Raw genomic sequence first — 22213 nt, 5'->3', positions numbered from 1 at the left:
GTCTGACATAAATAAATAAAAATCAGTGAAATAAAGTTAAATAAGACAAAATATATATATATAGTATATTTTAATTACAATGATAAAAGCTTTAAAATGACTCGTCTAGAAAGAGAAAGAGGAAATGAACTTGCAGTTCATAAAGGCCTTCTAGAAAACAAGTTTAACGCTAATTCTATTTGAAAAGATAATAATAAAAATAGAAACCTCCCAATCCCACCTCATCCTTATATTTTGTTACATGTGTTACAAGGACTGTCCTTATGAGGCCGAGGACAACGTGTTTGACAGCAGGTAAGGACAGCGGACGAGCCGCGGAGGAGCAGCCCCGCCTGCTCCCCAAACAAAGTATCCAGAGCCGTATAGACAGAGAGTCGCGTCAGTGGAGGTCCAATATGCTCCATGATCCGCCATTGACATCTACATCACCCAGTACTGATCTTCATAGGTCTGCAATGTTGTATAAACATCACCAAACAACATGTGAGTCAGCGTTGATCTCACAGACTGTTTGTACAATGAGATAGTAATCGCCTTCTCTTATCAGTGGTTTTATACAAGCTTAGCAGCCAAAATAACAACTTAAATGTAAAACATAATGTGTCGGTTCGTCTTTGGACATGGATAGTGCAGTGCGAAATTACTATTCCAATTTTCTCTAGTTTCACACATTTATTTGACCTGGAAATTGACCAGAAGCTTTGCTTTATTGTAGCGTTTGTAGCTCACTGTGGATGTAACGTGTTAAACACAGAAAAGCCTCAAAACATCACAGCTTGCATTCCACCTTTTTTAAAAATCTGCAGCGAAATCAGGCACTTTAGGCCGCAGCAATCACAGATATAGCCTGCGAAATCCTCGAGGGAATACATAACGCACACATCAACAACAACAACAACGAGAAAGACACACACAATCTCAAAGATCACAGGACAGAAAAACCTAATTTCACAGGATTGTGTTCGATCAGCAGAGCTGGAATATAATTTTTTATTCAATCATGTTAAAGAAACTTCTTTTGTAAACTCACAAACCCTCCTTCACTTAAACACTTTTATAATTAAATGTTTTATTATTTGAACATGTAAAGATGAAAGGCATCGAAAGGAACAAATTAACTACCATTGAAATAATAAGGGTCTGTTTTCTTTCTGGTATTTTCTTTCCTGTTTTCTTTTTTTGTGGGACAGAAATGTCGATTATATTTGCATAAACTAAATGAGTGCTTTGATGGTGAAGTTTTAGTTCGTGAAAAAGAAAAGTTGGTTGTCCTTGATAGAGAGGGACGGTATGACTGAGTTGTATATGATATTTTGTTTTATATCTAACATATTTAACTCAAGAGGAAGAGATGTAAACATACTGCAGCTGAGCTTGTTTGTTTGATGTGTGAGTTAAATGTGATGTTTGAAACATTTATGGTCTTTACCCGACATTGTAGAGGATCTTCTCTGGAGTGCAGCGTGATGTTAATTCATTGAGCCTTTTGTGTGAAGGAGTGAGGTCAGGTTTCAGATAGACTCTCCTGCTCTGTCTTACAGATGTTACACTTAAGAGCCAGAAAGGTTCTGCTTCTTGTATTGCAAATATTTTCTCGCAGGTGGCTGAGAAGGCGTACATTGAATTAAAGAAGAAAACGTTCAGCGACGCGAGGATTAACAATTAAGCTTGAAATGAAAATTGCGTGGGATGAAAAAAAAGCCGAGCAGCAAAGGAGGACTGAGGAGTGTGTGTGTGTGTGCATGTGTGCGTGCAGGCGTGTGTGCACGCTAGACGGATTTGGATAATCATGTTTCAACGAGCTCCGGGCGTCTCTTTGTGCAGCTGCAGGTTATAAAATACCTCCTTCTCTGAGCTGCAACAATAGGCATCACCTACAGTATCTCTCCCTTCCTTCTCATTAAAGAGCCGTGCACACTTTCATAACATTTTAATAGCTGTGTGGCCCATCAGGCCCTTATGATCGGCCTCACAACAATAAGAGCTCCTCTTTATGTAATGTAGTTGCTTTTGTGCGGAGTGGAGCTGCTTCACTGCGGGAAAATTCTTAAACTTTTCAAGGTGAAGCATTGAACATGGAATTAGTGTAGTCCTCTGATTACCGCAGCAGCACAATGCTTCAATCATCAGCCTGAGAGAGGACAAACATTTGAATTCACTGGTGCCTGCTGAATGTGACAGGCAATCAGCAGAGACGTAATCACGCTGCTCTGTAATGGTTTGTGTAGACGGCGTGCTAATAAAGATGGTCAGTAATGAAGACATGAATTCCAATGTGAGGCTTTTATTTCTGCTCACTGTCGGTAAAATGCATCCTGGGAAAATCAAAGAAATAAAGCCATGTGTGATGGAGGCGTTGGGATGATACAACCAACAAATAAGCTGTTAAGAGGTGCTCAAATGCAAATTAATGGTACTCATATTTTACAGCATCTAGAGAATGGAAACACAAAGTAGGTGTTTACTTATTTACAGAACGAGAGACGTGCTATCTCTGTTTTAATGTTGTCAAACTGTTCCACGTTCTGGGCGCTGGCTCGAGCCTCAATCATCATATTTAATATAATATACTATGTAATATATTGCCCATTGACGCCTTCACTCCCAGCCCTTTTCTGCTCCGCTCACATTCACCATCACTCTACCGCTCTCTCTCTCTTAATTGCTCGAGAACTCGCTCGCTGCACGCTTCCCTACACAAGTATCAACAAGAGGAGAGAAGAGATGCGTTCAAGGTCCAGGTGGAAAACTCAAACTCGATCTTTTAATAGAGGTGCGGGTAAGAAGTTGGCCCGTATTATTGTACATCCTAGGGGAGAATCCTCCAGACCCCCCACAGTGTCTTCAAAACCCACTATATTGTAATAACTTCAGTCTTTACGAAGATATCAAATCAAGGGGCGCTGGTTTAGCTCAGTTGGTCGAGCAGGTGCCCCACATTCAGAGGCTACAGTCCTCGACACACTGGCTGCAGTTATGACTCCCATTCTTTGACCATTTGCTGCATGTCGTCTCCCACTTTCTGCTCCCCAGATGTCCTGTCTCTCTTCACACATTTCTTGTCTCTATCAAATAAAGGCAAAAGCCAAAAAAAAATTCTTAAAAAAAGAAGATATCAAATCTAATAATCAGGTCTCTTCCGGATAACTGTGTTTAAAAATGGCAGAAAAACTGATATACCATTTGCGGTTTGTGGTGCCAAATCCTAAACTCGCATAGTGGAACCAATATGGCCAGAGGCCTTGGTTAAAGCTACCATTTCAATGCTTCAGACGAGGCCAAGTGCATCCACATGTAAGGCTAGAAGATGCATAATCATGCAGAGAAATGTACAACCTTACCTGACCTTCATCACCATCATGCAAACGTGGATGAACACGTTTTACTTGTGAAAAAGTCAGAGTTTAGGCACCAAAATGATGGTTTTATTTAAGAAAAAGGTTGAGGTTTTGGTTTGAAATGGTTCTTCAGTGAAACCATAAAGAAAGGACGTAAAGTCAAGTAAAGTTCAGGATGTAGCTAAAGATTTTCTGTCACAACAAGGACGCATTACAAGCTGCATCAATGCTACTGAGTAGTAGACAACTCCTGTCTCCTAAATGAGTGTGTTTCCTTTCATTTCAACTTTTGGTTTCAGGCTGCACGGTGGTGCAGTGGTTAGCGCTGTCACCTCACAGCTAGAAGGTTCCTGGTTCAAATCCAAGTTCGGGCTGAGTGGGCCTTTCTGTGTGGAGCATGCATGTTCTCACTGTGCATGCGTGGGTTCCCTCTGGCTTCCAAAGACATGCTCGTTAGTTTAATTGATGACTCTGAAATGTAGGTGTTAGTGTGAGCGTGAAAGGTTGTCTGTCTCTGAGTGTCAGCCCTGTGATTGACTGGGGATTAGTCCAGGGTGTACCCCGCCTCTCGCACAATGACAGCTGGGCTCCAGCCCCCCGCTACCCTGAACAGGGTAAGTGCTAAAGATGATGGATGGATGATTTCATGTATAAATGTCCTTTGGTATTATGTTTTGTTTGGTTGGAGGGAGACCTCAGCACTGAAGGTTCTGCACCAACAGAGAGACGAAATACCGGTTACCACATCTTGCAAGAGTGTGACGGAAACAGGTCTCAGAGAAAGCAAATGTTCTCCTCATTTGTCCGTCTGAAGCAGCTACTTGAGAGCTAGGATGTTTGGAAGATATGTGAATTGTGAGAAATAGGTCCAATATTTATGGGAATTTGTTTGAAGGAAAAGACTCAGGACGTGCTGCTAGTCCCCTAAATGTCCAGAGGAGCAATGAAATCCATTTGACATGTCCCACATGGATGAGAGACATGTATCTGTGTATGGAAGGAGTGTGCTGTCCCCTTTCGGGTCTGTCTCCTTTCACTTTTGGTCTCACACAGGACACAAACCCCTGCAATAAAGTCCTGTGTTTATTTGACCCATCAATCCACCCGAACCGCCTCCTCTCATGGACTTTCTCCCTCCTTATACTACATCACCTGACTTCCTCCTACGCTTTATCCCATCATGATCACTTACACCGCTCGGCTTGGCTGCCCTTATTCCAATTTGGGTCGATTCTACTCGCCAATAACTGCTAATGGCCTTCTCAACCCACTTGGAGGTAGATGCCGTGGGTCTGACGTCGTAATATCTTTGCTCCTGATGGAAAATGATTACAGCCATTAAATTAATCGGCTGTTTTTTTTATCTGACAACATGCGGCAATGTTTGTTTTTCATTTTCACAAAGTCTTCAAAAGAACAATAAAGTATTTTCTTTTGGTAGCCACAAGGCTTAAACCCGAACACACCTGCTGATTACCAATCAGTGACCTGCTGTGAAGTTTCATGAACTGCGGTTTTACCTCAGGGTACATGTTGACATAAAGGCAGGTTCAAGTTTAAGCCCTATGCTTGTAGTCTGGTGCTGAACAGCTTTAGAAGGGAAGGAGCCGAAGTGTTAACGCAGCCTGCACAGAGCTCGGAGGAGAGGTCCTGATCTGTAACACTAACTTTAACAAACCATCCTAATGTAATTGAAGATGAGCAGGGACCAGCTTCTTCTCGCAGATGAACCGGGCCCTCCAGTGTGAGAAATTGTTACATCTAATTAACTTCAGTAACATTAGAACCTGCTATCTGTGGTGCAGCTAATTGAGTTAGCGGCACGGCTCATGAAGTCTCCGCAGGATTCAGTAATCACCTCAGCAAATGTGTGATTGAGTTACTTTAGTCCGTAACTGAAGGCTTAAATCAGCTCTTATTTCTTAAAACAAATAAAGTGTGGTCATGTTACTGCGGGCCATTTCAAGACAAATCAAAATGTCTGCTACATTTGTGTTTCACAGCAATCTTCTGGTTTCAGGAAAATGCACAATAGAGAGTTGTTTTGTTTTTGAGCCAGGATTACATTAGCATTATCCCCAGTTTTCAGTCGTTGGCTAGCTAGGCTAACCATGTTCTGTCTTCAGCTCTGTATTTAATGCACAGAAGTTAGATTGATGTCAAATGTCTCACCTCACTCTTAGAAAGGAGGCGAATACGCAAGTACTTCAAAAATACTGAACAATTCCTTTTCTTATGATTTCATTGTCCACACGTTTGCCACAAGATGCTTGTAAGCTAACCTGTGCTGCTAACTGTTGTGTCTTAGTTTACCGGCACTTATTGAAGTGTTACTGAGATGATCTAATCTTCAAACCTCTGAAAGCAAGTTGATATCACTTAAAGTTTGCAAGAATATTTACAGCTCTGGTTCAAAGGTACGCTACTGTTCACAGCCCTGACTTGCACATGGAGGTTCATCGCCCTGCAAACATAACAATCCTGTATCCACGCAACATCTGACCAAGTCAGGGTGTATGACTAGACATGCTGAAAAGTCCAGAAAATTCATATCCATTCATAAGACTGTGGCTTGGTCCAGAACGGTCTTCTTGCCTTGTTATTTTTATCGTTAAAAGAAGCCACATTTGAAGAACACACTTTAATCACAAATCCCGTCCTCACCGTGTTTCCTCAGACTCCACCAAGAAGCTGAAGGATGTGCTGCAGGAGTTCCATGGAGACGGCGTGTTGGCTAAATACAATCCCGAGGAGGTATGTATTGTTTATGCTGTGTTATATAACAGACACTTTATAGTCTAGTAAATTCAGCCATGTGAAGAGCCACTATTGAGCATAATGATAACAATAATAATAATTTCTCTGATCTTCTCTGCAAAACCATAAATTCATGTCATAAATAAGTTGGATGTTAGGCAGAGCTACAGACCGCGTTAAAAGAACTCCTCCACATACTTTTTACACAGTTTGGACTGTTAGTAAGTTAGACTGTATCTCTGTGTTAAAAAAGTCAAGGTTGGATCTGTGTGTAGTGCTGACAGGTGTCCTTTACAGGGTTTCAGTAGTCATTATTTTGTCATAGTTTTTCAGAATAAAAGCCCAGAAAAGGGACTTTAAAGGGTTTCAATAGTTATTATTTTTAATTATTTTTCAAAATAAAAGCCCTGAAAAAGGACATACAGTGTTTCAATAGTTATTTTTTTCATTATTTTTCAAAATAAAACCCCAGAAGAATGTCTTTACAGGGTTTCAATAGTCATTATTTTTCACAATAAAAGCCCAGAAAAAGGACTTTACAGGGTTTCAATAGTCATTATTGTTTCATTATTTTTCAAATTAAAAGCCCTAAAAAAGGACTTCACAGGTTTCAAAAGTTATTTTTTTTAATTATTTTTCAAAATAAAACCCCAGAAGAATGACTTTACAGGGTTTCAATAGTTATTATTTTTCATTATATTTCAAAATAAAAGCCCAGAAAAAAGACTTTAAAGGGTTTCAATAGTCTTTTTTTTTCACAATAAAAGCCCAGAAAAAAGACTTTACAGGGTTTCAATAGTCATTATTTGTTTTCATTATTTTTCACAATAAAAGTCCAGAAAAAAGTGGAGTTCATTTTACCTCAAATTCCCATCAAAGACTCAAGTTATGATTCCCCAGATGTTGTGACAATTAATCCTGTACAAACATGTCTTTCTGGTCGTGTTTTACAGGCACATGTATGAAAAGAACATTTTGCACACTTTGAATGTAATAACCTCGTTAAACATCCGTGACCATGTTGGGTTTCTTTCTTTCTGCAATGCTGCCGGTTTAGAAGCAGGAAATCCTCAGCCAGGTAACTGTTACCTCCTCCTCTCTCTCTCTCTCTCTCTCTCTCTTTCATTTATTGATGGTGTGTGTTTTACTGAGCGTTCACATAAGGTCTCCCTGACAAACTCTAATCTATAAAGCCGTTTTAAAGCAAAGAAATTGAAAAAACTAACTTACAGGGATTTCTAGAGCAAACATGTACAGGTAACGATTTCTCGCTTACGTCTTGAGCTGTATTTGTCAGCACAATTTAGCAAAATCAACTCTCAGATTCAGCCACAAGGACGGACTAAGCTCCAAGACTGAGAGATAGAAAATAGATTCATCGCCTACAGCACAAACAGCACTTTGTGCATCTTCATGACTGCAGAAAGCTGAAATGTGAACTCTGCAACATTTTCAAGATAGTCACAGATTTTCTGCCAAAAGCGAATCACACCAACACGCTCTTCTCATCGTAAAAATCTGTTTTCCCTTGAGGCCTATAAGGCATCGACTGCACCTCACCATGACGAACAACATGCTCTTTTTCTGTCGTCGTTTTTAGGAGATCGACTTTGAGGGCTTCAAGGTCTTCATGCAGACGTTCCTGGAAAGCGAACTCCCCGAGGAGTTCTGTCAACACCTCTTCATGTCGTTTAGCAACAAGGGACCCAAACCCAGCCCGTCATCTTCTGACAAACCCAGAGTGTCTGGTGAGTTCGGAGAGGAAATCTTTACCCTGACAACCTTCAGATTTAAACACAACATGCTGCCTGTTTTGTAGTGACTGAAACCGATGCAGCTTTTGTGCAGACAATTTGACACCGATCCCCTCACAACATTTTTCCAGTGACTTGATCTGAAACTTTGAGAGCTTAACTTTCTTTTCCGAGTAAAATCATCATCATTTACGTTTAAGGCTTCAGGTAATAACGTACTGTACTTCCTGCCAAGTCCAGCCCGGTGGCACAAAAAGTAAATTGTAGTGGAGAAGCTGCCAATTGTCTTGGCAAGGCTTTTGTTTGTTTAGAACATTTACACTAATTTCTCATTCTGCTGTTGTAATGAGGTACAGATATTAAAATGGCAGACCAAACACTTCAGACCTCTGTTGTTTCTGACAGTTTCCCCCCGCAGTGAAACTTGGCTTCATATCTCAGGTGAATAATGTTGATGTTGTTGTTGATGAACAAGATAAGTGATGTTTATGTTCACAAACAGTCTGATTCTTTTGAACGGCTCTTTGGTGCTTTGGAGTAAAACTGTGGCCTTTAACAGACCTGGTATTCTCATGTGTTCTGGGTGATCCGTTGACAAGCTCAGCGGATCACACCCGGCATTAACTAAGCCCCTTGAATGCGTCTTCAGTGAGCACTTGTGATCGGATCTCACTTTCCTGCTCTGTATGTAAATGGAGCCTCATTCACCATATAAGACTTTAAAAAACATTGTATAATACAAAACACTGTGCTGCAGACTCGCAGCACAGAGAGGAGGGGGAAACACACAGAGATCTGTGTCCTCACTGCGCTACATTAATAAACTCTGATAAACTGCAGGTGGATTACTTGATTTGTTTTTTTTTCTTATTACTTTGTATGCCTTTGTTTGAAGAGAGGACAGTGGATAGAGCCGGATACAGGGGAAGAGAGAGTGGGGGGATGACATGCGGCAAAGGGCCGAGGGCAGGAGTTGAACCCGGGGCCGCCGCACTGAGGACCGTAGCCTCCGCACATGGTCACCGATTTAAAAATGTCCATGTGTCTGCACAGATTATTAACTTTATTGTCCTTTGACATAACAAATCAAGCCAGAGCTTCCTTTTCTGTGCGATGCCATCGTTTACAGTCTGACGAGCAACTTAAGGAGCGAGAATTGAGTGGGAGTTGAGGAGACGAGGTCAACAATTGGATCGTTATCTGCGTGCATATGCAGACGTCTGTTTATAGAGATTTATTCATCCATCCATCTATTATCTTACGCTTACGCAGCAGACTAAGTTGACCCAGGCGTCCCTCTCTCCAGCAAAGTTTTCCAGCTCCTCCTGGGAGATTCTGAAGTTTTCCCAGGCCAGACGGATTATATAATCCCTCCGGTGAACTCTGGGTCTACGCCGGGGTCTCCCCCTCGTTTAACGTGCCCAGAAAACCTCCACAGGGAGGCGCCAGGAGGCATCCTAATCAGATGCCCGAACCACCTCAACTGGCTCATTTCGATGCGAGTAGCGGCTCTACTCCGAGCTCCCTCCGGATGTCTGAGCTCCTTGCCCTCTCTCTAAGGCTGAGCCCAGACACCCTGCAGAGGAAACTCATATCGGCTGCTTGTATCGTTCGGGCACGACCCAAAGCTCATGACCACAGGTGAGGGTTGGAAAGGAGAATGACTGGTAAATTGAAAGCTTTGCCTTCAGGCTCAGCTCCCTCTTCACGACAACGGTCCGGTACAAAGCCTGCATTACTGCTGATGCGTACCAATCCGTTTGGCTGTAGGGATGAATAAAAGATATCAGATGCCAGTGGACGATGATACTCGATGAACCAGAACAATTCAGACACCAAAAATCTTGTCCAATGCCCAAAGATTCTGCATAGATAATTCTTTTGATAACAGCATTCAAACTTCCCACCCTCAGAGGAAAATGGCCGGCATGTGGAAATGAGGAAGTTGGCAAAACCTTGATTAGACCCATGAAAACTAAGGGGTGTACGGATATGTTAGCTAACCAGAGAAAGGATTCAATATGACGAGTGTAAAGGACTTTAAATAATGTACTTAAAGATGTAACCTTGAAGATTTCAGTTCTCTTTGGTGACACCTATGGTGATAAACGGTAACTGCGGGAGAACACTTCCTACATAACCAGACGTCCACGGTTGGCTCCGGTTGTAACTGTTGATTTTCCTGGCTGACGGTCGCTTTCCTTTTCAGACTGTTTGCTTCATCTGAGCGTCGAGTTTGTTTCTTTTTTTTTGGATTTTCACTTCTTGTTGAAGTTGTATCTGTAGTCATCCATCTTTTCTTTGTTTGTTCAGCCATAGTAGATTACTGTTTACTCACAACTCTTGCAGAGACCAGAAAAGCAGCCGCTTAGCTCCGCCTACCCTCTCTGGCAGACCAACCACTGCTGGCTGATGGAAAACGCGTCACTAACTGGGCGCTGCTTGTGATTTTATCCACTAAAGTAACCACAGACATCCAGTCTGTAATACTGCAAATGCAAAGGCTTTCATCAGTGGGCCACAGGCTCAGTCACCATTGTGTTACCTCATTCAGCGGTAGAAAGAGACTTAACAGATATTTATTTAAATGAAAATCTTCGAGATGATCACTTTAAACTTCACGGTGCTGTATCAAAATGATCAGGTAGAAACACTGTTGAAACTGATAGACATTACGTCTTACAAGAATATAGAGCAAGTCGTCGATAAGGTTAAAACTGGAGTATTTGTTTCTCTGCGTTTTTAAGAGCCAGACACAGATCGATGCGACTGTATGACTCATGTCAGGCATCCTGACCCAGCAGGTTGTCGGGCTAACATTAGAGGCCGAGTGGAGGATGTTTTGACCTTTCCTCTGCGTCTCCCCGCAGGGCTGAAGCTGATCAAAAGCACCTCGACCCCTCTGAAGACCCCGGCGCTGCCCAGACCTCTGGATACGGTGCAGCTGAAGGACATCGTGTGCTACCTCTCGCTGCTGGAGGGCGGGCGTCCCGAGGACAAGCTCGAGTGTGAGTGTCTCCAAATATCCCTTTTTGTTTCTCTGTACAAAAAGCATCTGAGGTAGAGAGGTGGACAAGAATCACAGGGACCCGAGAATACACGAATACAAAGGCAGCCACCTGAGCCACGAGGAGGCATGTCATCAGATGAGTTAAACCTCGATGTGTGTAAAGGCAGTTTGTCAGGTTAAGGAAGGTCAGAATGAAGCCAGGTGATAAAAACAAAGGCTTAGAGGGGAAACGCTAACACCATTAATCTGTTCCCTGCTGCTTTGTGGAAAAATGCAACATGGAGCCACACTAAGTACCCGATCTTTCAGGTTTTAAACAGCCACTGTGGCCTTCAGCTGTCAAGTTAATCAATTGTAATCTAATCTAAGAGCTGCTTCTTCCCCTCTTCCTGTTTTAAGAGAAAGCCTAAAGACTGAAGCCCCATTTAGACTGGATTTATTTCTCTAGGCTGGACTCGGACTGTAAGATCTTTGGGCCCATTTAAACTCGATTTACTGCTCACAGCAATCGGGGAATGAATCTGGTTTGGGTCCATAGGTCGGCATCGATTGGTCGAGGATTTTACAGATCCAGTCTTTAACATCCCCAACGGCTAACAGACTCTTTGGAGTCGTCCTGATTATATCAGACATGTTTGAGATTTAGGATTACACTCTGGTTGATTATTGTCAGTACTTTTTCTGAGCAAGGCCACCGAAGCCAATCAGAGGCAGCAGGAGAGAAGGAGGAGAAGCTGCTAACAGTGTTTCCAAGTGACGCTAAACATGCACGCCCTCAGGCTGACATTTGCTAGCATCGGACTGCTGACAGAAAACAAACGATTACAATCTCATCTCGAGTTCTCGCTGAAGAAAAGACAGCCAGTGTTGAACACGTCTCAGTATGATTGTCTCATGATCAGCGCTCAGCTTTGTCCTTGCTCCCTGCAGAGCATCACTACTGCAGGTTGTCTGTGTCGGTGTCTGTGTGATGCAACCTGATGTTTAAATCTGTAAGGATGTTAAAACTCCTGTCGTCTGAACCCTGCCTGTGGGAGTTTTTACCTGTGCTGATCAGTGGTTTACATACGCTTTAGAGTGCCAATATTTGCAATATGTTTGCCAGTCACTTGCTGGTCCCATCCAGAGACGTTTTATGTTGGAAGAGCTGCTCGCCTTTTCTGTTTTAATCCGTGTGAAATGTGACTTTTGAGATTGGAGAAGAAAAGAAAAATGATATGATATAATATGAATGATATGAATGAAACTACTCATGTGAAAACAGAAAACAACTATTATGTCCAAAAGACTGTAACAGTTAATTGTATCTCCCAAAGCATGCAACAGAAACACCTCTGTATCACAGAGAGAGATGTTTGGAGCATGAATCGGCTCCAGGTCCGGCACGATTAATGAAGGGACACAAAACCAATCTTTTAAAGAGTCACTGCACACTTAAACATGTTTTTTTTTTGAGCTGTAATCTAAATTAAATTGCTTTACTGTGATGCACGTGTGGTCGACGCATGCGCACTTGCGTTGCCTCGGCTCCGAAAGCTCTGGCTTCAGGCATTAGTGGGGCTGGAACCACCGACTCGAACTGATATGGCTTGCGACCACCACGGTCCTCCACCACACTAAAGTGCTCTTCAAGGGAATCTGGAGGGGAGAAGTCTTCCACCTCAAAAGAGCCCTCTGTGGCACATAATAATAATAATAATAATAATAACTTTATATAGCACCTTTAAAAACAAGAGTGTACAAAGTGCTTTGACAACGAAGCAAAGCAAAGCAGGAAACAAGCAAATCACGAAACCAGCAGATCACAAGAACAAGCAAAGCACAGAACCCGACAGCAGGAGAACCCACACAACATGGCCATGCACGAGACCGAGGGGACAAAGCAGGAAGAAGAAGAAACAGTTAATAGAAATAAAATAACTAAATAAGATAAAAGAGAGGAAGAAGCAGAAAGAGAGATAAAATATATAAAAAACCAGCAAGGGCTATAAAACAATAAAAGACTAAAAATAAAGGCAATACAAGCAATGTAAGAGAAAAAAGCAATAACAGGGCTAAAAACAATTTAAGCACTAAAGGAGATTAAAAGCAATAAAACAATTAAAGGACATAAAAGAACTAAAAGCAATAAAAAGATGAAAAAGAAATAATAAAGTGAAATAAAATTTTGTAAAGAAAGATAAAAGCCAAAAAGAAGACGACATCACATTAAAGCAAGTCTATGAAAGTCTGTAAAAGTGAGTTTTAGGAAGAGATTTTGTGTCTTGTGACTCTGTGTCGCTCTCCACTTGTGTCTCTGGCCAGAGCAGGGGACGTCACTGAGCTGCCGGACACACCCACCCCCCTCTCAGCTCTCCTCTCAGCCCCCCTCTCAGCTCTCCTCTCAGCCCCCTCTCAGCCCCCTCCTACCCCCTCTCAGCCCCCTCTCAGCCCCTTGCCCACTTTGAGCATTTTTCAAAGCTGTGCAGTGGGTGGAGTCATGGTCAGACCTGCGGGTGCAGTCACACTTTAATAATTGTTATTGTCTTGTTGTTCACTTTACTTCTTCATGATGATTGCAGAATGTAGCCCCCCAGGTATTACTCAACCAGAGCGATCATTGCTATCACGCTTCCCTCGTGCTCTGAGAAATCCTGCCTGTGAGGTTAACGTGACATCAGGACATCGATCTGAACGAGCGCAGAACCTTGATAAAACAAACTCATCAGCTTTGGAATAAAGTGTCTTTTTAGTATTTATTTGCCATCCAAAATGTGCTCGGTATCTTTTCTTCTTGTGTGCAACATTGAGTCTTCTTGATGGAGGTTTCTCTTCTATGTTTATTGAAAACACACTCAAACTGTCTCAGGTTATTACTTCCAATTGTGAAACAATACCCTGAAACAAGCTATTTCAGCTTACAGCCGAACTTATCATCCCTCATGTTTTCTGGTTTTTCTACCTCGTGAGTTGGATCTTGTATTTTTAAAGGATTACGATGTTAAATTTAGTCTAACAGCTGTTCGAATCTTCTCTTTCTGATATGATCCCTGCAGAAGCTTGTGTGCCGCGTGGAGCCTCGTGTTCGCAGTGTCTTGACACGTCTTCCCACATCTCTTAATTGCATTTATCACATCATTTATTCACAAGGTTACACAGCTTAATTGGACATCAGACTTTTTTTTTTCTGTGTTGCTGTAATTCTCCTCCGTCTGCTGAATTATTGAGCGGAGCAGCTCTCATTAAACGGAGGGATGACTAAATAATTCAGCTAATGCTGCCTGCGTGTGAGCACATCATGGATTTCACTATAGATGTCTTATTGAGCAGTCTGTCTCCCTGCGTTCACACGGTTGTTATTTTGAGGTGGACGGGTCCCTCTGCTGGTCGCTTTAAGAACTGCTCCGGTTTCTGAAGCATGTTAGAGTCGATCAGGATCATCTCAGAGAAGCTAAGTCTACCAATCCAGTACAGACTCCTGTAGTACATTTTTTTTTATTTTAATCAAGTTATTTTTGTTAAAGAGATAAGGGTTTGGGTTCTTTGGGTTTTTTTGCTTGTTAGTTTCTTTTGTTTCAGGTATTTTAAACGAGTTGAAACAGCACAGAACAAGGCCGAATCTAACCAAGACAATTATTCAAACGTGGTTTTGTTTTTAAACATTTCTATTTTATACTACTAACTATTTAATATCAAGTTAAAATTACATTTCAAGATTTTAAAAAACATTGGAAACCTTGGGGATGTGAAAAAATTATGTATTTTAACATAGAAAATACTGATGAGCACAAAAACAGAGGAAAACTTCAAGGTAATAATCCTGAAGATTTCCACTCACAGTTGCTGTATTACAAACTGGATGTTGGTGCGACATTCCCAGGATAAAAGAAAAGTGCGCTAAGTGATGCACAAATTATTTTTCTGTCCCTGAAAGGAATTCATTCAACATTTACTACAAGCGAACAAACAAAGAACAGATTGATAAGTACAGACTGACACTCCTGCAACAAGTGCACACCCAAAGAAAAGGCGACAAAGACTGTTAAACTGTTAAAAACATAATTTAGAAAGTCACCTGCATTTACAGGCAGCCCCAAAGTGTTGCCAAAGAGAACAACACCTCATCTTTGAGAGTATTTCTTAAAAATCTGTAGGAATTAATCATCTTAAAACGATATTTTACTATCAAGTGATTTTCTTTAAGTTTCGCACATTTGTATCTGAAGCTTGTTTACATCTTAAATTAATGCAAACAGAAACATCAGCCCTAAAAGAGAGTCTAAGACCAGACTGAATATCTAAGCTTGTCTATTGATGACGACAGTACTGCCTAGTATTGGACCGTCTCACCAGCATCTGACACGACTCTGTCACAAGCTTTAATTGCAACGGCTAGAGAGCCGACACTTCACAATTAGGAAACTACTTCTTTTGATGGAACTACTTTGGGACTTATCCAGATTTGTAACATTTTATTTCACTTCAATTCAACACAACTTTATTTATACTGTGGTCTGTTTTTATTGAATATTACTTGTAAGGGAAATTCATTTTGTTTTTTTTAAGTTTAAGAGTTATTTTCTCTCCCTAGGCACCCTCACAGAAACTTTTCTCTGTCTGACACATACGCAGACGTTTACACTAACTCTCATCATCTTTTGCACTTTATTACCTTTATGGGGCCTCTGACTTTGGGTCACCACAATCACCTCCTTCTATCACCTTTAGCCTCCACCCAACACCAGCATCACCTCCCCGTCTCTTTACTCGGAAGCATCGCACCCACTCAGGAAGCTGGCAATTACCTCCTCGTTAGTGGGCTGACGAGCTGCCATGTGACGTCCTTATGATGTCGGCACACACACTCTGCTGCACCTCCACCGTGATCACATGAAGGGCGGATGGTTGGAGCACCTTTAAGTGTGGCTATTGTTAAAGAAATGATGTGCAGCCTGGTCACGTTTTGGTTGTTGTTATGATTCGGCTTTATTCAGACTTTTTGCATCACTGTGATGTAAGAGGAAGAGCCAATCACAGACTGCGGTTACTGGGATTGGGGTTTTGCTTTGTGTTTCCATGCAGTGGAGTACACACTGACATTAACACAGAGGGTGGAGGGAGGGGTGAGTTAGTGCTGCTGCCAACAACTGCTTTTAATGTCACTTCAAAGCTCGGGGAGGGTGGAGAGCTCAGGGTGTTAATGCTGCAGCTTGACATTTTGTTTTTGTCTCCACAGTTATGTTTCGGCTCTATGACACGGATGGAAACGGCTCGCTGGACAGCTCGGTAAATACTTCTCCTCTTTAAAGAGTATCCTCCACTCCAATTCATTGTTTCAAAGTGCAACACTGAACCAGATAGCACGCCCAAATATGGTAACATGTTTCAAATCAATATTAAGTCTTTTGTAGATTAAATAATCATGTTTATTAAGCATATACATTTATCTGTATTGGCTCCTTCTGGACAGCTTAAAAATGCTGCTTCATAATAGTAAATCAATACATATCCATACGTGTCCATCCCTTTGTATAAAACTGAATGGGTGAAGTCTGGCGTTGGTTTGTTTATGAATGAAAGAGCAGCTGTGATCGTGTGTGTATGTATAGAACGTGTGTAGGAGGGAGTCAGGAGGGAGGATGAATTACAGGGTTAAGAGGGAGCGGGCAAGGGTGGAGCGGGCGGAGGGGAGTTCAGTAATATATTCCATTATTAGTATCACAGTATTGGCTGGGCGAGAGAGGAGGAGAGCAATGAACAAAGGAGAGATGTTAATTGTACTTCAGATTATAATAAAATAATAATCAAACTTTATTTATATGGCACGTTTCATACAGGGATAGGAGTTCAAACCTCTCTACAATCAGGTGACGAAACAGGAGAATTAAAACAAGGGCACATAGTGCGTGATTAAAACCAAGTAATCAAGTGAAAGACTAAAAAGAGCCCCACATAGTAAGAAAAATATATACTAGTTACATTAAAAATGGACAAAATGGACACGTTGCGTTACGTTACATATTGATGCTATACAATGATACAACACGATACAATACTGTAGGACATGATACAATATGATACAAAACAATACCACATGAAGCAAAACAACACAATGCAATACGAAACCACACAATATTATATAATACAATAAGATACGATATGATAGGACAGGTAGGACAATAAGACACGATACGATACAACGCGATATGGTAGAACACAATACGATTCGACACAACGTGATACGATAAATACGGTAGGACATGATACAATATGATACAAAAAAATACAATACCACACGATACGATACAATACCACAAGAAGCAAAACAACATGATGCGATACAAAACCACACAATATGATACTACATGATACGATACGACACAACATGATACGATACAATGCGAAACAATACAATACTTCCCAACAGTCGCTCTAAAGACCTTTTTCACCTCGACACCTCCTTTTTAAAAAAAAGGTGGAAGTTTCCCCTGTTGATGGAAGCAAGTGAGAGTGATACCAATTTTTTAATCTGGAGCAGTTGTCCAGGCATGTAACTAAAGGCCGATTAGTATCTTACCTGTATTTTCTAAAATACTTGAAGAAGTTGTTTTGCCCAAAGTTACCCATCTAGGGACGGACATTGCAAATTAGCCAAGGCTATAAATGCTGTAGTGTGTGGCATCGGTTTACTTGCTTCATACTTGTCCCTATACAAATAAACATTAAAATAAAATAAATAAATACCACAAGATACAATACGACACGATATTATACCATAGGATAGGATACAACGCAATACTGTAGGACACGATACGTCACAACATGAAACAACACGATACGAAACCATGCGATACCACACGATACGATACGATAGCACAATTTACAATACAGTATGATACGATACATGTTTATTGTCCCTGTGGGGAAACTTGTCTTCAATTCATACACATTTAGATACCTCCACAGAATTATAAATAGATAATAAAAACCAACAACTAAAGATGTCAGAACAAAGAAATGCATAAAAATATAAACGTAACTAAGTAAAAATGTATGTAAATAGGGCTTTCTGCAAACATAAATCATTATTTGCATTACATGAACATTATACAACATATAGAAAGTAAAGACACAGACGATAAGGTGGCTAAACTGACAACTAAGTACAATCACATTCTGCAGACCAGGTGAACAGGATGTTTAACTGAAATATGTAAAAGACTATAATAAAAAATAATAATAAAAGAAGGTGAAAATGACTTCAAACAATGTTGAATAAACTGTTGTTAAAAATGCTCACGATGCTTGAATCTCTTACGGCCTCAGGAAGGAAGTTTGTTGTGCAAAGTTCAAAAAGGCTGAGCTGCTGATTTTCCTGTTAATGTGACAGTTTGTATTCTCAAAGCCGTCTGCAGAGGAGTAAACAGGCCCTGAAGGACAATAAAACGACCGAGAATTAGTAATGTAGGCCGGTCCCAAATCCTTTACAGCCTTGTAAACAAGTAAAAGAACTCTAAAATCAATCCTGAAAGACACTGGGAGCATATTAAAGCAGTCCACAGTGCATCATAGTGATTCAGTATCACACGCTACATAATAATGTCACCCCCTTCAGTCCCAAAAAAAGCAACCATTGTAATTAAAGCCTCAGCCTCGGAGCTCTTCCCACGCTGCCTTTGTTTTTCTCTGTGCCGGGAGAATGACACTCCAAACCGGCTATTACTCGCTGTTTATCAGTCTATTCACGCCGCAGACATCCAGTGACATCGGCTTGTAAGGCTGCAATACACAGAAAGGTAAACACAGTATTTTTGTGCCTGTAATGACCGTCTGTGGTTTCACTGCAGGAGCTGGAGCACATTATCTCCCAGATGATGCATGTAGCAGAGTACCTGGAATGGGACGTGACTGAGCTGAAACCAGTAAGAAACACATTACAACCAGTTAGCAGAGACCAGTAACAACATGTATTTAAATTTAATATACTGAGAAGCAAACCTTTGGCTTGACAACACACACTAATTCTGTTTTAATACAAGACTGACATTTTTGCATCTTTGTTTCCAATAAAATCAGACCTGAAAACAACAAAGAAAACGTATTATTTATACACGATAACATGTCTTCTTCTTCTTCTACTCCTGCTTCTTCTTCTTCTTCTGCTGCAGCTGCTTCTTTTTCTTCTGCTGCTGCTTTTGCTTACTCTGCTTCTTCTTCTACTGCTGCTGCTGCTTTCTCTTCTTCTTCTTCTGCTGCTGCTTGTGCTACTTCCTCTTTTTCTACTGCTGCTTCTTCTTCTACTTTAGCTTCTTCTGCTTCTTCTGCTGCTGCTACTTCTTCTTCTACTTTAGCTTCCTCTGCTTCTTCTTCTGCTGCTGCTACTTCTTCTGCTGCTGCTACTTCTTCTTCTACTTTAGCTTCTTCTGCTTCTTCTTCTGCTGCTGCTCTTTCTTCTTCTACTTTTGCTTCTTCTGCTTCTTCTTCTGCTGCTGCTATTTCTTCTTCTACTTTAGCTTCTTCTGCTGCTGCTACTTCTTCTTCTACTTTAGCTTCTTCTGCTTCTATTTCTGCTGCTGCTACTTCTTCTTCTACTTTAGCTTCTTCGGCTGCTGCTACTTCTTCTACTTTAGCTTCTCCTGCTTCTTCTTCTGCTGCTGCTACTTCTTCTTCTACTTTAGCTTCTTCGGCTGCTGCTACTTCTTCTACTTTAGCTTCTCCTGCTTCTTCTTCTGCTGCTGCTACTTCTTCTTCTCCTTCTTCTTCTTCTTCTGCTTCTTCTTTTTCTTCTCCATCCCTTTTGACTCCTGTGTTTGTTCACCCCGTAGATCCTGCAGGACATGATGCGGGAGATCGACTACGATCACGACGGCACCGTGTCCCTGGAGGAGTGGATCCAGGGAGGCATGACCACCATCCCGCTGCTGGTCCTGCTGGGCCTGGAGACGGTGAGCCCTCACAGAGACCGACTTACATTAGCTAGTGAAACTGGTTGATTGATCGAACCTGATATGCTTCCACTTTTGTCATGACTTTAGTCAGCATAAAACATTTTTCTGCTTCCAGCTTCTGAAGTGTAAGATTGGGTTCTTTTATTGTCTTTCATGACAGTAAATCAGAGTCTTTGGGTTTTTAACACTTAGTACATGAGACACTTTGGGGAAGTGTGATGAACAGTTTTCACAATTTTCACATTTTTTTAAGAAACAGCAGATAAATCCATCATGATAATAATAATATCGTAAGCTGTCCAAAACACAATGTGCAGCTTAGCCTGATGGGAAATGTTGTTTTGCAGGATATTTGGCCAAATATTGGTTATTTGACTATTTCATTATTAATCCTTTTTATGCCATTAATTAAAAAAAAAAAGAAACTCTTGAGGGCACCGTCACCATCAGTCTCAGTTCATCATTTCTCCACTAGATGGAGCCGTTTGACCAGCTTCAGAAGAAATACAAACCAAACGATAGCTTTTGTGAATGAGTGTTTCCCTGTTTTTACTGCATTGTGAAAGTAAAACTACAGACATAAATAAAAATGCATGTTTAAAAAGAGAAGCTACAAACCTCCCTGACTTAAAATCATAGAAATGACGAGCTGAAGGTTCTTCAAACAAAGTATGAAATGTTTCACTGCATCAGTAGCCTTTCAATCAGTCGATCCTTTGTTATGTTTCTCTCTCTGCAGAATGTAAAAGATGACGGGCAGCATGTGTGGAGATTGAAGCACTTCAACAAGCCGGCCTACTGCAACCTGTGTCTCAACATGCTGATCGGCCTGGGGAAGCAGGGGCTCTGCTGCTCATGTGAGTGACTCACTGACCGTTCAGGGTTGGGCGCATGATTTGTTCACAGGGATAACTGTAGTGTCTTATCAATAAATATTGGGTTCTTATTTTTCACCAAGAGGACCAAATAAAAAGATGTTATTAGTCTTGGATTTAGCCGAGAGTGTCAGTGTTCTGTGATGGTCTGAACGCTGATTTAAAGGTCTTAAAAAACATTTATTCTATGTTACTTTTTTTACTCTGCAAGCATCAAACCTGCTTGTGTTCCAGCTTTAGTGGAAATGTTCCTTTTTCCTTCGTGCACACGGCTCCAAACCCTCACAGAGGCAGTTTTTCTCACACAATATGAGCAACAGTCACGTTCAGTAAACTCTGTCACACACACATTACTCTGTCCCTGGTGTGTAGATCTTATAACTGTATGGAAAGATGTACGTTTTTACATTTTATAAATTTCTTTTTTTTCTCCAGTCTGCAAGTACACCGTCCATGAGCGCTGCGTGGCTCGCGCTCCGCCGTCGTGCATCAAAACCTATGTCAAGTCCAAGAAAAACACGGAGGTGCGTCCAATTGGAGTGTTTACCAGTCAGCACGCTTGGATCAGCGATGCTGCACGGAGCTTAGGGCGAGCGCTCCTCTTCTTCTAGTGGAATTAAAACAACTCAATCTGCTGCTAAGCATTGCTAATCACCAGTATATGTCTGTTTTAAAGGCACAGACAGAACCATTTCTTTTGTATCTCTCTGTCTTTCTTGTCTTCTTTCCTCCCTGCTTGCTTTAATTGTTGTGTCACTTGTGTTGTTGTAAATAAATGTTGTTTTTCCTCTTCTCACTTCTTCCCCTCTCTCCGTATGCCATCTCTCCCTCTCTCTGCAGGTAATGCATCATTTCTGGGTGGAGGGGAACTGTCCCACCAAGTGTGACAAGTGTCACAAAACCGTTAAGTGTTACCAGGGCCTGACTGGGCTCCACTGTGTGTGGTGTCAAATCACGGTAAGACACCACCCGAGGAGCAGCAGCCACCTCCTCGTTAGAGTCCCACTGCGTTTTGTACTTTGGGTTTTGTCTTAGCACCTCTGAAACCTTCCACCAATTTACACCCAGAAAACACTTATTTGTGGATGTGAGTTAACAGAAGATAAAACAAAAGAAAAGGACACATGTTAAGTGAATACATCCTAAAGAATATACCTGAACATGTGACTTAAACATGCTCTATTACCGGCACAAGTTTGACATAAATAACAGCTGCCACTTTACCTCCAGCTCCATAACAAGTGTGCCTCGCACGTGAAACCTGAGTGTGACTGCGGCCCCCTGAAGGATCACATCCTGCCGCCGAACTCGATCTGCCCCATCATTCTGGTAAGACCCCGCCGGTCAGAGAGCCTGACCTTGATTGACTCTGTTTTCTGAGGATGCAATCATCAGTCTGTGTGCTCCCACCGAGCTCTGAGACGGCGAAGATTTATTTGTTTGGTGGTTATTTTCGAAATGGTTCAAGTCTATTTCAGAGGAAAACACAGGGCCGAAAATTGCTCATTAAGTATCTCTCAATCATTATCCACTTTGTGTAATCATTCTGACA

At 41.4% G+C, this 22213-nt stretch overlaps 1 protein-coding gene across 1 annotated transcript in view; it reads left to right on the top strand.

The window, feature by feature from the left end:
• Window positions 1-22213, top strand: part of dgkb (diacylglycerol kinase, beta) — an 82893-nt gene that overhangs the window by 8449 nt on the left and 52231 nt on the right. Inside the window, exons 3-13 of the mRNA XM_069655572.1 lie at window positions 6016-6092; window positions 7153-7173; window positions 7696-7843; window positions 10720-10857; window positions 16075-16124; window positions 18686-18760; window positions 19664-19783; window positions 20526-20643; window positions 21097-21185; window positions 21502-21618; window positions 21892-21990. Coding sequence (XP_069511673.1) covers window positions 6016-6092; window positions 7153-7173; window positions 7696-7843; window positions 10720-10857; window positions 16075-16124; window positions 18686-18760; window positions 19664-19783; window positions 20526-20643; window positions 21097-21185; window positions 21502-21618; window positions 21892-21990 — 1052 coding nt within the window. The remainder of the gene's footprint in view (window positions 1-6015; window positions 6093-7152; window positions 7174-7695; window positions 7844-10719; window positions 10858-16074; window positions 16125-18685; window positions 18761-19663; window positions 19784-20525; window positions 20644-21096; window positions 21186-21501; window positions 21619-21891; window positions 21991-22213) is intronic.

Source organism: Semicossyphus pulcher, unplaced genomic scaffold (assembly GCF_022749685.1).
Source record: "Semicossyphus pulcher isolate SPU_LCO1_2020_fin unplaced genomic scaffold, fSemPul1.0.p SCAF_9, whole genome shotgun sequence".
NCBI lineage: Eukaryota > Metazoa > Chordata > Actinopteri > Labriformes > Labridae > Semicossyphus > Semicossyphus pulcher.
This window is presented reverse-complemented; position numbering and strand designations above follow the sequence as displayed.